Source organism: Bos grunniens, chromosome 19 (assembly GCF_055505025.1).
Source record: "Bos grunniens cultivar Pamir isolate PY7600 chromosome 19, Bosgru_T2T1.0, whole genome shotgun sequence".
NCBI lineage: Eukaryota > Metazoa > Chordata > Mammalia > Artiodactyla > Bovidae > Bos > Bos grunniens.
Window position 1 is genome coordinate 9323497 of NC_141183.1, and position 13121 is coordinate 9336617.

General features: G+C 48.0%; 1 protein-coding gene across 12 annotated transcripts in view; it reads left to right on the forward strand.

Moving 5' to 3' along the window:
* Positions 1-13121, forward strand: part of TNRC6C (trinucleotide repeat containing adaptor 6C) — a 115243-nt gene that overhangs the window by 64772 nt on the left and 37350 nt on the right. For all 12 annotated transcript variants that reach the window (XR_015147234.1, XR_015147235.1, XR_015147237.1 and 9 more), the window contains exon 5: positions 8469-11069. Coding sequence is in view for 8 of the 12 variants with exons in the window: in XM_086356332.1 (XP_086212458.1) it covers positions 8469-11069 (2601 nt within the window). In the remaining 4 variants the exon portion in view is untranslated. The remainder of the gene's footprint in view (positions 1-8468; positions 11070-13121) is intronic.

Here is a 13121-nt window from a genome sequence, read left to right on the forward strand (position 1 = left end):
CCCTCCAGGGGCATCCCTGGTTTCTGGTGGTTAGGACTTCACCTTCTGGTGCAGGGGGTGTGGATTCAACCCCTGCTCGAGGACCTGAGGTCCTGCATGCCTCATGGCCCAAAAACCAAAATGTAAAACAGAAGCAATGGTGTAATAAATTTAGTAAAGACTCTAAGAATGGTCCACTTCCAAAAAAAACTTTTTTTTAAAAAATAAAAAGAATAAATTGCTCTCCATTTTCTTTTTTAACCAGATCTCGGGTTCTACTGGCCCCTCTTTGTGTTAGCTTCATGCCATCTCCACGTCCGCCCAGGGCACCGTTGGAGAGACGCCATTGGTGTTGTAGTTTTTGTAGCATTATTTGCGCCAGCACTATCACGTGTCCTGAGGGAGCCAGGTCTTCCATTCTAGCACGCACAGCTAATTCCTGGCCACTTTACTTACAACGTTCAATAATGCAAATGCTGAAGGGAAGCCCTTCAACAAGTTTAAGTAAGTTTAAGCACAGATTCTTTATATTGGGCTTCCAGTTCATAAAAAGACATTTTCAGGTGGACAGTTCCTGTTAATCGTTGATGCTCTGGCTCCACATTTAGATTAACTCCTGGGGTCACATCCCTTGTGGAAACATGGCTCTCAAACAGGCATGCCCAGAGTAGCCAGGGAAAAAGAGGCCTTGAAACATCTGTGTGGACTGGAAAGGAACTGAGGGGAGCCCTGCAAAGAGCCTTGTGAGGAAGAGGGCCTGGGAGCATTTCAGTTAGAGAAATTCTGGTCTGACACCCCAGGAGGCCTCATGGACTGGGGCAGCTCCAGAGGGTAGAGACCCAGTTAGGCAGCACAAGTACAGTGGGGCGGGGTTCAGCCCATCCCCCATCACTGGGGCATCCAAAGACTCAGTCACCCCTCACAGGTGGGTGGAGGGGGCCCTTTGAGACAGACAGCCCAAGCGGAGCCCTGGATCCAGGTGCTCTCTTTAAATAACAACGGTTTGTCCTGAAATAAAACATTGGCCGCCTAATAAAATAATGCAAATAGAAGTAGATTTTAAGTTCCTGTATTGATTCTGGAGGGGAGCTCCCATCCGTCAATTAGCAACAAATATTACCTGGTAAGGTGTGAGTAGTGTACAAATGCACTGATTCACCCTATGAAACTTCTGAGAAAATGTGAATTTTCTGTTCAGACTGTGTTTTTGCCTATCTGCAGTGTAACTCCATCTTGAAACACTTGTGAGCTTTTTTATCTTTTTAAAAAACTTTTTCTGGCCGTGCTAAAGGCAATCTATTGTTTTGGAGGCTGCTTTGTACATTTATAAACAGAGGCTTTGATTACTATGGGTTGTGTTCGCTACTTAGATCTTTTGTAGATAGAAGCAGGAAAGTAATTAAGAAGCTGGACATGTGCCAATTTACATATGGGGCTCATTTAGAAAATTATAGCTAGTGTTGGTATGCCAGACGTTCCGGGGGAAGAGCGGGAAAGAGAAGGACCCGAAAACAAAGGAATGGAAAGGGCAGCGGTTTGTCTGCGTGCAACCAATAGGCAGCGCGCCCTTTCGCTTTTGGCTGACTTTCAAAAACACAGACGGAAAGGAAAGTGGCTCTCGTGCTGCCGCAACTGGGTCCTGCATTGAAAACGGTGTGACCAACGAAAGAATGTTGAGAGGCAGGAAGATCGGTTTAGTGTCAGCTGCAATTAGATAATCAAAGCTTTCAAATCCTCCCGGGGTGGGAAGGGCACCAGCAGTCCTGCCCGCGGGCGCCTGCAGGTCGCGGGGCACAGCCGGAGGAGCCTCCCGGCGGCGACAGCGGGTGTCCGGGCGGAGCGGGGAGCCCGCGCCGCCCTAGATGCGGGCGCCCGGGTGGCCGGCGCGCGAGGTAGCGTCTCCCAAGGGGTGGGCGGCCCCTCTCGCAGGTACTTGTGCCCCCGCGGCCCGCGGAGTAGCCGAAGAGAGCCGCCACCTAGCCCACAGCCACCTAGCCCACAGCGGCCGCTTCTCCGGGTTGGGGAGGTTTCCTCCCCTGCGGGGGCTTCTCTCAGGATCTGGACTCCGGGGAAGCAGCCTCAATCCTGCCGTTTTGAAGAAAAGCAGGGCCATCAAGCTTTTTCTGTGGACACTTTGATTATTGTTTTCAGTAAGCCTTTCACTCGGTTCTGCATTTCATAATCCCTTGCAAGGATAGAAGTGGACGGATGAGATGTCTCCGAGTCTGTCCAGTGCTGGAGTTCTGAGCTAAGAACACTTTCTCCATGAGATTTTTGCGCCCCCATCAAGGCAGTGGAGGGAGGCGGCTTCGGTTCTCCAAGGCTGAAAACAGTGTTTACCTGGATCCCACCCCTTGAAAAACCCAGTGTCCGAGTGTGTGTTACCAGCACACATAGTGCGCGTGCGTTTTCAACTGCAGAAAGCATTTGAAATTACTTCATGATGTAGTTTATTATTCTGCCATTTCCGTTAAAAGGACTGTGGTGAGAAAGAATGAATTCCATACCATTTGTCAGGGTTAGCACTAAATTAAGCGTTCTGCACACTTCTGAGTAAGTCTTGTTGACACTTCCCTACCTGATTAACCTGATACCTAATTACAGTTTCGCTTACTGAAGCTTTAAAAGCTCTTTGTGGAATACTTTTTCTTGAAAATTTTATCTTTCTATGGCAACATTTTGGAATTTAAAAGCAAAAGAACAAAGTTTTTCTCTTTATGCTATTGTGTAATCCTTTTAATCACTTAAGACAGTTTGTTACTTAGATTTTTATAGATACCTATTTTTAGAATGTGTGAACTATTCAGACAGCAGTTAAAATTTAACATGATACATAACTTCATTACTTTTTTCTTTTTTAAGGCTTTTATTTAGTGGAACTAGTTTAATGATAGAATGTTGTAATGGAAGGTGCACCAGAATTTTATTCTGAAGATACAAGTTTCTGTTCAGTCTTTACTGGCCATTGGTTATAACACCTTTGCAAGTTTGGCCTGAGTCTGTTTCCCCATCTGTAAAACAGATGTAACTTGTAAGGTTCAGTTAACCTAATGTGTGTGTAAATACTTGGAACTTGAAAATGCTATGAAATATGTGATGTCTTAGGGATATGCGTGCATGTATGCATGCATGCTTAGTTTTGTCCAACTCTTTTTGCCCCCATGGACTGTAGCCCACCAGACTCCTCTGTCCATGGGATTTCCCAGGCAAGTATATCGGAGTGGATTGCCATTTCCTACTCCAGAGGATCTTCCCGACCCAGGGATTGAACCTGTGTCTTTTGGGTCTCCTGCGTTGGCAGGCCGATTCTTTACCCCCTTTAGGGATATGAACACTCTTATTTATAAACTTTCTCAAACTTGCCGCCCAACAGATGCATATATTTTAGCCTTTTAAAGCTCCTGGGCTTATGCTGAAGAGTGTAAAATAACCTACAAGAGAATTCAGCCTTGGTTTATTTCAGAGCTTTCATTCATTTCAAAATGCCTACTCACAGAAGTCAGTTATTTCAGTTTCTTTCATATAGTCTTTTAGACTATAACTAAAAGATGGATTTTTTAAACTGATAGCACAGTCAAGAGATTTTGGTTTATGAAAATCATGTTACTCAAATATTTTCAAGGTCATAAATTCTACCAAGAATAATGGTATGCTTTAAAGATAAAGAGAATAATAGTTTTAAAAACATAAAATATTTTAATTTAGGGAATAAATTCTAAGGTCATAATATGTGGTGGTGGTGATGATGGTGGTGATGGTAGAGGTAATAATGCTGATGATGTAATTATGATGATGGTGTTAATGATGAAGAGGGGCAGGAGAGGAGAGACTTCAGGGATTCCCCAGAACAGAACTAGTCAAACTGTGCTCCTCAGAGCCCCCAGAAGGTTTTAAAGGAGTCTGAGTGGGGAAGGGATGGTGAGGAGTGGGGAAAGCCTAGTTTTTCCGAAGTGGATTTAGGTTAATTCATTCGTGTGTTGGAGGTGTAGCTTCTGCTGTTTGTTTTCTGTTGTTTACCACTTAAGACAGTGGTAAGTTGTATTTTCAAATCAACTGAGGTCTGTACTTGAAAACCATAAATATTGCATTAAAATCATAACCTTCTGCTTTCCAGTTTTCAAGTCCTTTCCAGCTTTTAAATGCATTTTTGTGTTCAGACTTTTTTTCTGGACTACATGGAATGTGGGATCGTAGTTCCCTGACCAAGGATGGAAGTCATGTCCCATGCATTAGGAGTGTGGAGTCTTAACCATCAGATGCCTGGGAAGTCCCCAGACTATTTTTTTTTTTTAATATTAAAGTACACATGACACAGTTGATTCCCATTTCAAAACTTTTTGAGAAGGAAAAAAAATGAGAAAACAAAACTGAAGCCAAGAGTGGCACCTTTGTGCATCACACCTGTCTTGGTACAGAACGTTCTTGTCCATCTGTGCGGTGTTTGTAAGCTCGTCGGCAGGACGGTTGAACATGCGTGTTCAGCACAATGTGAACTGTCATCAGGGAACTGTCATCTGAGGACACTGTGACTAGAGTTACATAGGAACGGCCTCTGTTACAGGCCCTAAACGATCAGAAGAGAGGAAGGACTTTGTAAAGAAGCTCCTGGGACACTAAGAATACCAGAACTGGAGACACTAGGGAGTAGGACTGGAAATCAACTAGTAGAAATATGGCAGTTATCATTTATCCTTAACTTTTTGGTTTTGTGTTCATTTTATTTTCATATTTAATGTTCATTTTGATCCTGTCAGCACCCTCAAAAGTGCTATTTTCTTGGGAAAAAATCCTTATATCATTTTGGTATTCTCGAAGTTTAATTACAATGGAAGACATTGTAATGTTTGTCTCTCTTTTTTCTCCTTATCCACTGTTTTCATTACAACTAAAAATATTTTACGTAGAAAAAATGTGTTTTAGTGGCTTACATAGTAATAACACTTAGCTAAATGTATATAGCAAATTCACTTGTTAGCCTCATTTTAAGCCCCTCCAAATAGCTCAATATGTAAGAGTTGGTCCTCTTTGCAAGCTTAGGACAGAAGTCCTCACCTGGAAGTGGACTCGAGCTGTGCCGCGCATTGGTGAGAGTTGAGCCTTTCCTTTAGGCTCCTTTAGCAGCAGTGACACCTTGTCCTTTCTTTACCCCTCTGTGCCAAAGCACAGGTGTGCATGCCCGTTCTGTAAAACACCCTTAAGGCTGGTGTGGGGGATCTTATTTATTGATTTATTTATTTATTGTGGCCTTGCTGAGCAGCTTTCGGGATCTTAGTTCCTCAGCCAGGGATTGAACCCAGAGCAGTGGCAATGAAAGCGCCAAGTCCTAACCACTAGACCGCCAGGGAATTTCCTGGAGGATATTTCATCTCATGCTTTCACCTCCTTCCCTCCTTCCCTCTCTGTCTCTCAACTCCCTTCTGGCTGGCTGTACCAAGTTCCAGAACGTTTAGCTCCTCTCTGAGTTAGGAACGCTGCTCTCTTGGCATGCACCACTTGCAGACACATTCTTGCCTTTGAGAAAAAGGTCCTGTTGAGTGGATGACAACCCGTAGATTCCCCAGTGCTTGTCGAACGTAGTCCCCACTTGATCGGGCGACTGAAGTGGATGATGGAGAGGAGTGAAGAGGCGGAAGAGTGGCAGTGATGGCCTTTTAAGGGTCTGGATGAAGCACCTGCAAGGATGCATGAGTCCACACAGAGGGGGCTGATGAACCGCACATTGACGTCTGAGCTTCCAGCTTGCTTCTCCCGGGACTGCGGACAGATCCGCTTGGAGGTCTTGCAAGCATCCCAGACTCGCCGTATCTGGATCTTAGTCCATCTTCTCCCTTCTCCTCCCCCATCCCAGAACTGCTCTTACTCATGTTAGTGTTTCCTGTTACAGTTTAACTTAGTTCCCTGTGCCATACAGTAGGTCCTTGTCATTTATCTATTTTATATATAGGTGTGTATGTCTGTTAATTCCAAATTCCTAACTTACCCCTCCCCCCTTCCCTTTTGGTAACCTTAAGTTTCTGTTCTGTAAATAAGTTCATTTGTATCAGTTTTTAGATCTCACATATAAGTGATATATGATGTCTTCCTTATCTGTTCCTCTGTCCGTGGACATTTAGATTGCTTCCAAGACTTGGTTACTGTAAATAGTGCTGCCGTGAGCATTAGGGTGCATGTATCTTTTTGAATTATAGTTTTCTCCAGATATATACCCAGAAGTGGATTGCTAGATCATATGGTAACTCGAGTTTTAGTTTTTTAGGGAACATCCATACTGTTCTCCATGGGGCTTCCCAGGTAACTCAGCTGGTAAAGAATCTGCCTGCAATGCAGGAGACCCCAGTTCAATTCCTGAGTCGAGAAGATCCCCTGGAGAAGGGATAGGCTACTTACTCCAGTATTCTTGGGCTTCCCTTGGGCTCATCTTGGACTCAGATGATAAAGAATCCACCTGCAATGCCAGATACCTGGGTTCAATCCCTGGGGTTGGAAAGATCCCCTGATGGAGGGTATGGCAACCCATTCAAGTATTCTTGCCTGGAGAATCCCCATGGACAGAGAAGCCTGGTGAGTTATAGTCCATGGAGTCACAAGAGTCGGACACAGCTGAGCAACTCAGCACAACACAACACAAACTAATTTGGGGGCTTCCCTGGTGGCTCATTGGTAAAGAACCCGCCTGCCAATGCAGGTGACATGGGTCCGATCCCTGGGTTGAGATTGAACAACCCCCTGGAGAAGGGAATGGCAACCCACTCCAGTATTTTTGCCTGGAGAATTCCATAGACAGAGGAGCCTGGCGAGCTACAGTCCATGGGGTCGCAAAAGAGTCAGACAGGACTTAGCAACTGAACAAGCTAGTTTTTATAGTATAGGCAAAACCAACAGAAGTAGTCATAAAGTTGTAGAGCCAGCCCCTAATATTTGGCAATAAAAAACTTTATTGTTTATGGTAATTTAGATACTTGAAGTTTTCTGTTGCCCTCCTTCATTATCCCTTTGTGGTTTTCACCTGGAATTACTTGCCTGCTTTAGAATCACCTAGACCATCATTCTAAATTCATTACATTCCATTTAAATCAGGCAACAGAAATCACTGGTGTGGGAGTTTTTTTAAGGCCGAAATGAGCTTTAGTGTATTCTTTCTAGTGATAGTGATGATTGCATACTTCCTCTTTTCTTCTTTTAGTTCTGTCAAATAATAAAAGACATTTGAGGGGACACCCAGTTTTACTGTGCATGATGAGTAAAATTTTTTTCTTGTTGAAATTAATTTGCAAAGAACATAATGGAAAAGTTCTAAAAGAGAAGAAATATTTAATTGCAATTATCTGTGTATCTTACTATTTAAAGAAACTCTGTCAAGGATTTTAATTGAGGTTTTATGTAAATACATTAAATTTTTTATATTACTTTATTTTTGAGTGATGCATACTTCAAATGGGCTTCCCTTGTGGCTCAGCTGATAAAGAATCTGCCTGCAGTGTGGGAGACCTGGGTTTGATCCCTGGGTTGGGAAGATCCCCTGAAGAAGGGCAAGGCTACCCACTCCAGTATTCTGGCCTGGAGAATTCCATGGACTGTATAGACCATGGGGTCACAAAGAGTTGGACACGGCTGAGTGACTTTCACGTCACTTCATACTTCCAATAAAGCCTGTTGGAAAATTTGGTATATAAGTTTGATTGCAATGTTAAGAATACTCAAAAAAAATTAGGAAATTACAGGAGATAAAATTCAGATACCAAATACTAGATTATTTATTAGACTCCTAAGAGTGAAATTATATAAACACTATAGAAAATATCATATAAAGTTCTTCTGGGGAATCTCCAAAGAAAAGACTAAGTTAGCAAAATAGAAAGCAGAAGTAGAAGGAATACCTAGAGATCTAAGAAGATACCAGATGTAGGACTGTGAATATTTTTTTATTAATGCTCAGGAAACTGGGGTAAACCATAATCACTGGTAATAACAGATAAAGTAGTAGAAATGTAATTAAGTGATTCTAACCATTGTTCCCTTGATAACATGAGATATCATTTTCTAAAGCTTCTTCTTTCTGTCTCTCCATCCCCAACCCCCAAAATACTTGGTTCTGTTATGTGAATTAATGTAATTTTGGACGCATTAACTCTTTTTTGAGTGGGAGCTACTTAGAAGACATAAGAGACTTGGGTTCCATCCCTGAGTCAGGAAGATCCCCTGGAGGAGGGCATGGCAATCCACTCCAGTATTCTTGCCTGAAGAATCCCATGGACAGAGGAGTCTGGTGGGTTATGGAATGGTCCATGGGGTCACAAAGAGTCCGACATGATCTAAGCCACTTAGCACGCACTTAGAAGATAAATAACTTTTTTTCTTGAAGTCATTTTTAGTATCTGTCATTCAGAGTTGAAAACTCAGAAGAAAGAGCGTGCCCCCAAGACTAGTTTGAGCAGTCGATTGACAAGTGGGAGGAGAAGCTAACTTTGAACGTGTTTCGTCTTTTTCAGATCTCAGTCACAGTGGCCCAGCAGAGCATTATGAGAGTTCCCACTGGGGACAGCAGCCCACTTACCGGAGCGAAGCCAGCTGCAGCTGGGAGAAGACGCTAAGCGACAGGACAGACGCGGGGGCCTGGCCTTCCATCACGGGAGCAGAGACGGAATCCGCCTCAGAATGTACCACAGACACTGACTCTGCCTCCAACTGTGGCTCAGAGAACAGTAGCATGGCTACGGGGAGCGCCCAGGGCAGCTTCACTGGACAGACCAAGAAGACGAACGGCAATAATGGCTCCAACGGCACACTGGTCCAAAACCCGTCCGCTCAGAGTGCCCTTGGGGCGGGGGGAGCGAACAGTAACGGAGGTGCCGCCAGAGTGTGGGGCGTAGCCGCCAGTGCCGGCTCGGGCCTGGCTCACTGCTCCCTCGGCGGTGGGGATGGGAAAATGGACAACATGATCGGAGATGGGAGGAGTCAGAACTGCTGGGGTGCCTCCAACTCCAACGCTGGCATTAATCTTAACCTTAATCCTAACGCCAACCCAGCTGCCTGGCCTGTACTCGGACACGAAGGAACTGTGGGGACAGGCAACCCTTCCAGTATTTGCAGTCCGGTCAGTGCCATAGGTCAGAACATGGGCACCCAGAATGGGAACCCCCCGGGCACTTTAGGTGCTTGGGGAAACTTGCTGCCGCAAGAGAGCACAGGACCACAGACGTCCACTTCCCAGAATGTGTCTTTCAGCGCACAACCTCAGAACCTTAACACTGACGGGCCAAACAACACTAACCCCCTGAGCCCTTCTCCTAGCCCTCTCAACGCAGTGCAGACGAACGGACTGCCGAACTGGGGCATGGCTGTTGGCATGGGGGCCATCATCCCGCCCCACCTGCAAGGCCTTCCTGGTGCTAACGGATCGTCAGTTTCTCAAGTCGGCGGGGGTGGCGGCGAAGGAATCAGCAGTTCTGTGTGGGGACTGTCCCCAGGTAACCCGGCCACAGGAAACAGTGGTTCCGGGTTCAGTCAGGGGAATGGCGACACTGTGAACTCAGCATTAAGTGCTAAGCAGAACGGCTCCAGCAGCGCTGTGCAGAAGGAGGGGAATGGAGGGAACAACTCGTGGGACTCAGGACCTCCCGCTGGTCCTGGCATCCTCGCCTGGGGGCGGGGTGGGGGCAGCAGCGGTGTGGGCAACCTCCACTCGGGAGCTTGGGGCCACCCCAGCCGGAGCACCTCCAACGGGGTGAACGGGGACTGGGGGAAGCCCCCCAACCAGCATTCCAGTAGCGACATCAACGGGAAAGGATCAACAGGGTGGGACAGTCCTAGCGCTGGCGGCCAGAATCCTGCCGCGCAGCCTGGCAGCGAGCACGTGAACTCTTGGGCCAAAGCTGCGTCCTCTGGAACGTCGGCCAGTGAAGGCAGCAGCGACGGTTCTGGCAGCCACCACGAAGGGAGCACTGGGCGGGATGGAGCAGAAGGCCGACGGCGAGACAAAGGGGTTCTCGAGCAAGGGCACCTCCAATTGCCAAGGAGCGACCTGGACCCAAGAGTTCTGTCCAACACTGGTTGGGGACAGACGCCAGTGAAGCAAAACACTGCCTGGGAATTTGAAGAGTCCCCCAGGTCCGAGCGCAAGAACGACAATGGGACAGAGGCCTGGGGGTGTGCAGCTACTCAGCCTTCACACTCAGGGGGGAAGAACGATGGGTCCAGCGTGAACAGTACAAATACCTCTTCAGTATCGGGGTGGGTCAGCTCACCGCCTGCTGCTGCGCCAGCGCACGCCGGCTGGGGAGACAGCAGCCACAAAGCGCCAAATGGCCCCGGGGTTTGGGGGGAGGCGATAAGCTCTACTGCTGTTAATAATGCTGCTGCTGCCAAGAGTGGCCACGCTTGGAGCGGGACCGTAAATCAGGAGGACAAGTCCCCCACCTGGGCTGAGCCTCAGAAACCCAGATCTCAGAACTGGGGAGATGGACACAAGCCGAACCCAGCCTGGAGCGCAGGAGGGGGAGACTGGGCGGATTCGTCCTCGGTCCTCGGACACCTGGGGGAGGGGAAGAAGAATGCCTCGGGCTGGGATGCTGACAGTAGTCGGTCAGGGTCTGGTTGGAACGAGGCTCCGAGGTCGGGGACCGGTGGCTGGGGCAATGGCACAAACGCGAAGGTGAATCCAGGGACAAGCTGGGGAGAGTCTCTGAAGCCCGGCCCCCAACAGAACTGGGCGAGCAAACCCCCAGACAGCAGCTCGAGTAACTGGGGAGGAGCCGCTTCCGTGAAACAGACAGGAACGGGGTGGATCGGGGGGCCGCTCCCCGTCAAGCCGAAGGACACCAGCGAGGCCACGGGCTGGGAGGAGCCTTCCCCGCCCTCCATCCGACGCAAAATGGAAATCGATGACGGTACCTCAGCTTGGGGCGACCCGAGCAACTACAACAATAAAACTGTAAACATGTGGGACAGAAACAACCCGGGCATCCAGAGCAGCGCCTCGGCCGGCGCCGCCGCCACCGCCACCGCCACGAGTGACAGCGCGAGCGCGGCCGAGGCGCCCCCGGCACACCAGGCCAGCGCCCAGCTCAGCCGATCGCCGCTGCTCGGCCCAGGTACGGGGCTGCATGTGCCTTCAGAGGCTAAAGACAAACTCTGGTTACGTTTGCACACACACTCAACTAGCGTTTTTGTAGCAAATGACATTAAACTGATTTCCATGCCCGTCACCTTACAGGATCGTATTTGAATATTATCCAAAGAGATAATATTATAGAGAAAAAATAAAGTAGGATTTTCTGATAGCTTTCAGTCCAAGAGAAAGAAAAGAGAAAAAAATAAAGTAGGATTTTCTGATAGCTTTCAGTCCAAGGGGGGAAAAATAGTACCCACTTTCAAGAGAAAGGAGAGAAAAAGAAATATACCCTCTTTAGAAAGATTGGAGGCCATTGTGTTAGCCTGTGTTTACTTATTACAAAGTCTTTGTTTATGAGATAAACCAGTGGTTGTCAACCCCAGAGGGCTTTCGTTAGAATTCCCTGGGAGCTTATGGAGCTGGGAGGTACCAGGTTCAGAGACACCTCAGATGCAGGAGTCGTTGGTCCGGATGGGAAGCCCGCCCACTGGCTGGTTTTGAAGCTCTGCAGGTGTTTCTGATCTGGTTGACCATGAAATAAAACCGTTTTTGGTTGAAATGGTTTTATGTGGCATTATACAGTACCATTCATGTTCTGATTTCAGTGGAAAGAAAAATGCTAAAGTTAGATGAAAATCTGTGTGTTGAGTCCCTGCCCGGCACAAGGCACTCTCCTAGATACTGCAGTAAAAGAGGCTAGAAGCTGTTACAGACCAGAGCCTGCTCTCAGGGAGCATGAGCGTGACTGAGAAAATACACGTGCAACACAGACCATGGGAGAGAGAGTGATTTCAGTCCAGCTGGCCTTTGTAACTAGAGAACTGGCAGAGGAGTGGCTCAGATAGAGGCGCCAGCATAGAAGACCTGGAGGCAAGAGGGAAGGTAGCATCTCTGAGGAACAGAAAGAACTTCACCATAGTTGGTGCTGGGGGTGCGTGGTGGGGGGTGGCAGGAAGGCCTTGCAGAGAAAGGAGACCACGGCAAGAGCAGGCACGTTCTTTTAGGCCCTGTGAAGGAATTGGGGTGTATCCAGAGGTCTGGGGAGGCCACTGAGAAGACGAAGCCGATTGAACCATCAGGCTTAATTACAGAATCGTGTCACCTGTAAGACGAAGAGTGGATTAGTGGGAAGCACAGCTGGAGGAGAAGAGCTGAGCTCAGCCGTGTTTGGCATGAGAGGGGAAGGAATAGTGGCCAGGGGTGTAGATGGATACAGCAGCCAGACTGGGAAAGCATCTGGATGCAGGAGCAGGGAGGGTTCAGAGCTCGGGCAGGTGGGCAGGTCATGGCAAGGTGCACTGCCTTCTCAGGGCACACACGGGAGGCACATGTGCTTGGAGGGGACAGCAGAGGTTGGATGCAGAAGCCTGGGTCTCAGCCAGAGATGGGGCAGCGGGTACAACTGTGGGAGAAGGGCGATGAGCCAAGGTCGAGAGGAGAGATTCTGTCTAAGATGGTAGGGTTCTGGGCTTTCCTGGTGGCTCGGTGGTAAATAATCCACTTGCCAGTGTAGGAGACAAGATCGATCCCAGATAGATCCCTGATCTGGGAAGGTCCCACATGCCGCGTAGCAGCTAAGCCCACGGGCCACAACTATTGAGGCTACGCCCCAGAGCCCGTTTCTGCAACATAAGAAGCCACCACAGTGACAAGAGTAGCCCCTTTTCGCCGCAACTAGAGAAAAGCCTGCACAGCAACGAAGACCCAGCATAGCCAAAACTAAATTAAGAAACACAGCTATCACGTCACACCCACCCAAGTCTTCTGGAAGTCCTCGTTCCCATGACTTCTCCTCGGGTCACAGTCAGAGCTACCTCACCCCCTGCTCACTGTCTCTGAAAAAGCTCCTGCTGACATGTGCCTGGTGCCCGGGTCCTGGCAACAAGCATGGCCTGGCAGTGCTGGGCAACCACATCTTATGCTCATCTCATGTGGTCCTGACGGCCACCCGGGCCTCATATTACAGAGGAAATGGGCAGTTAAGTAGCTTGCTGAGGGCACACGTTGTGGGGAGGTGGTGGGGGTCTCAGAT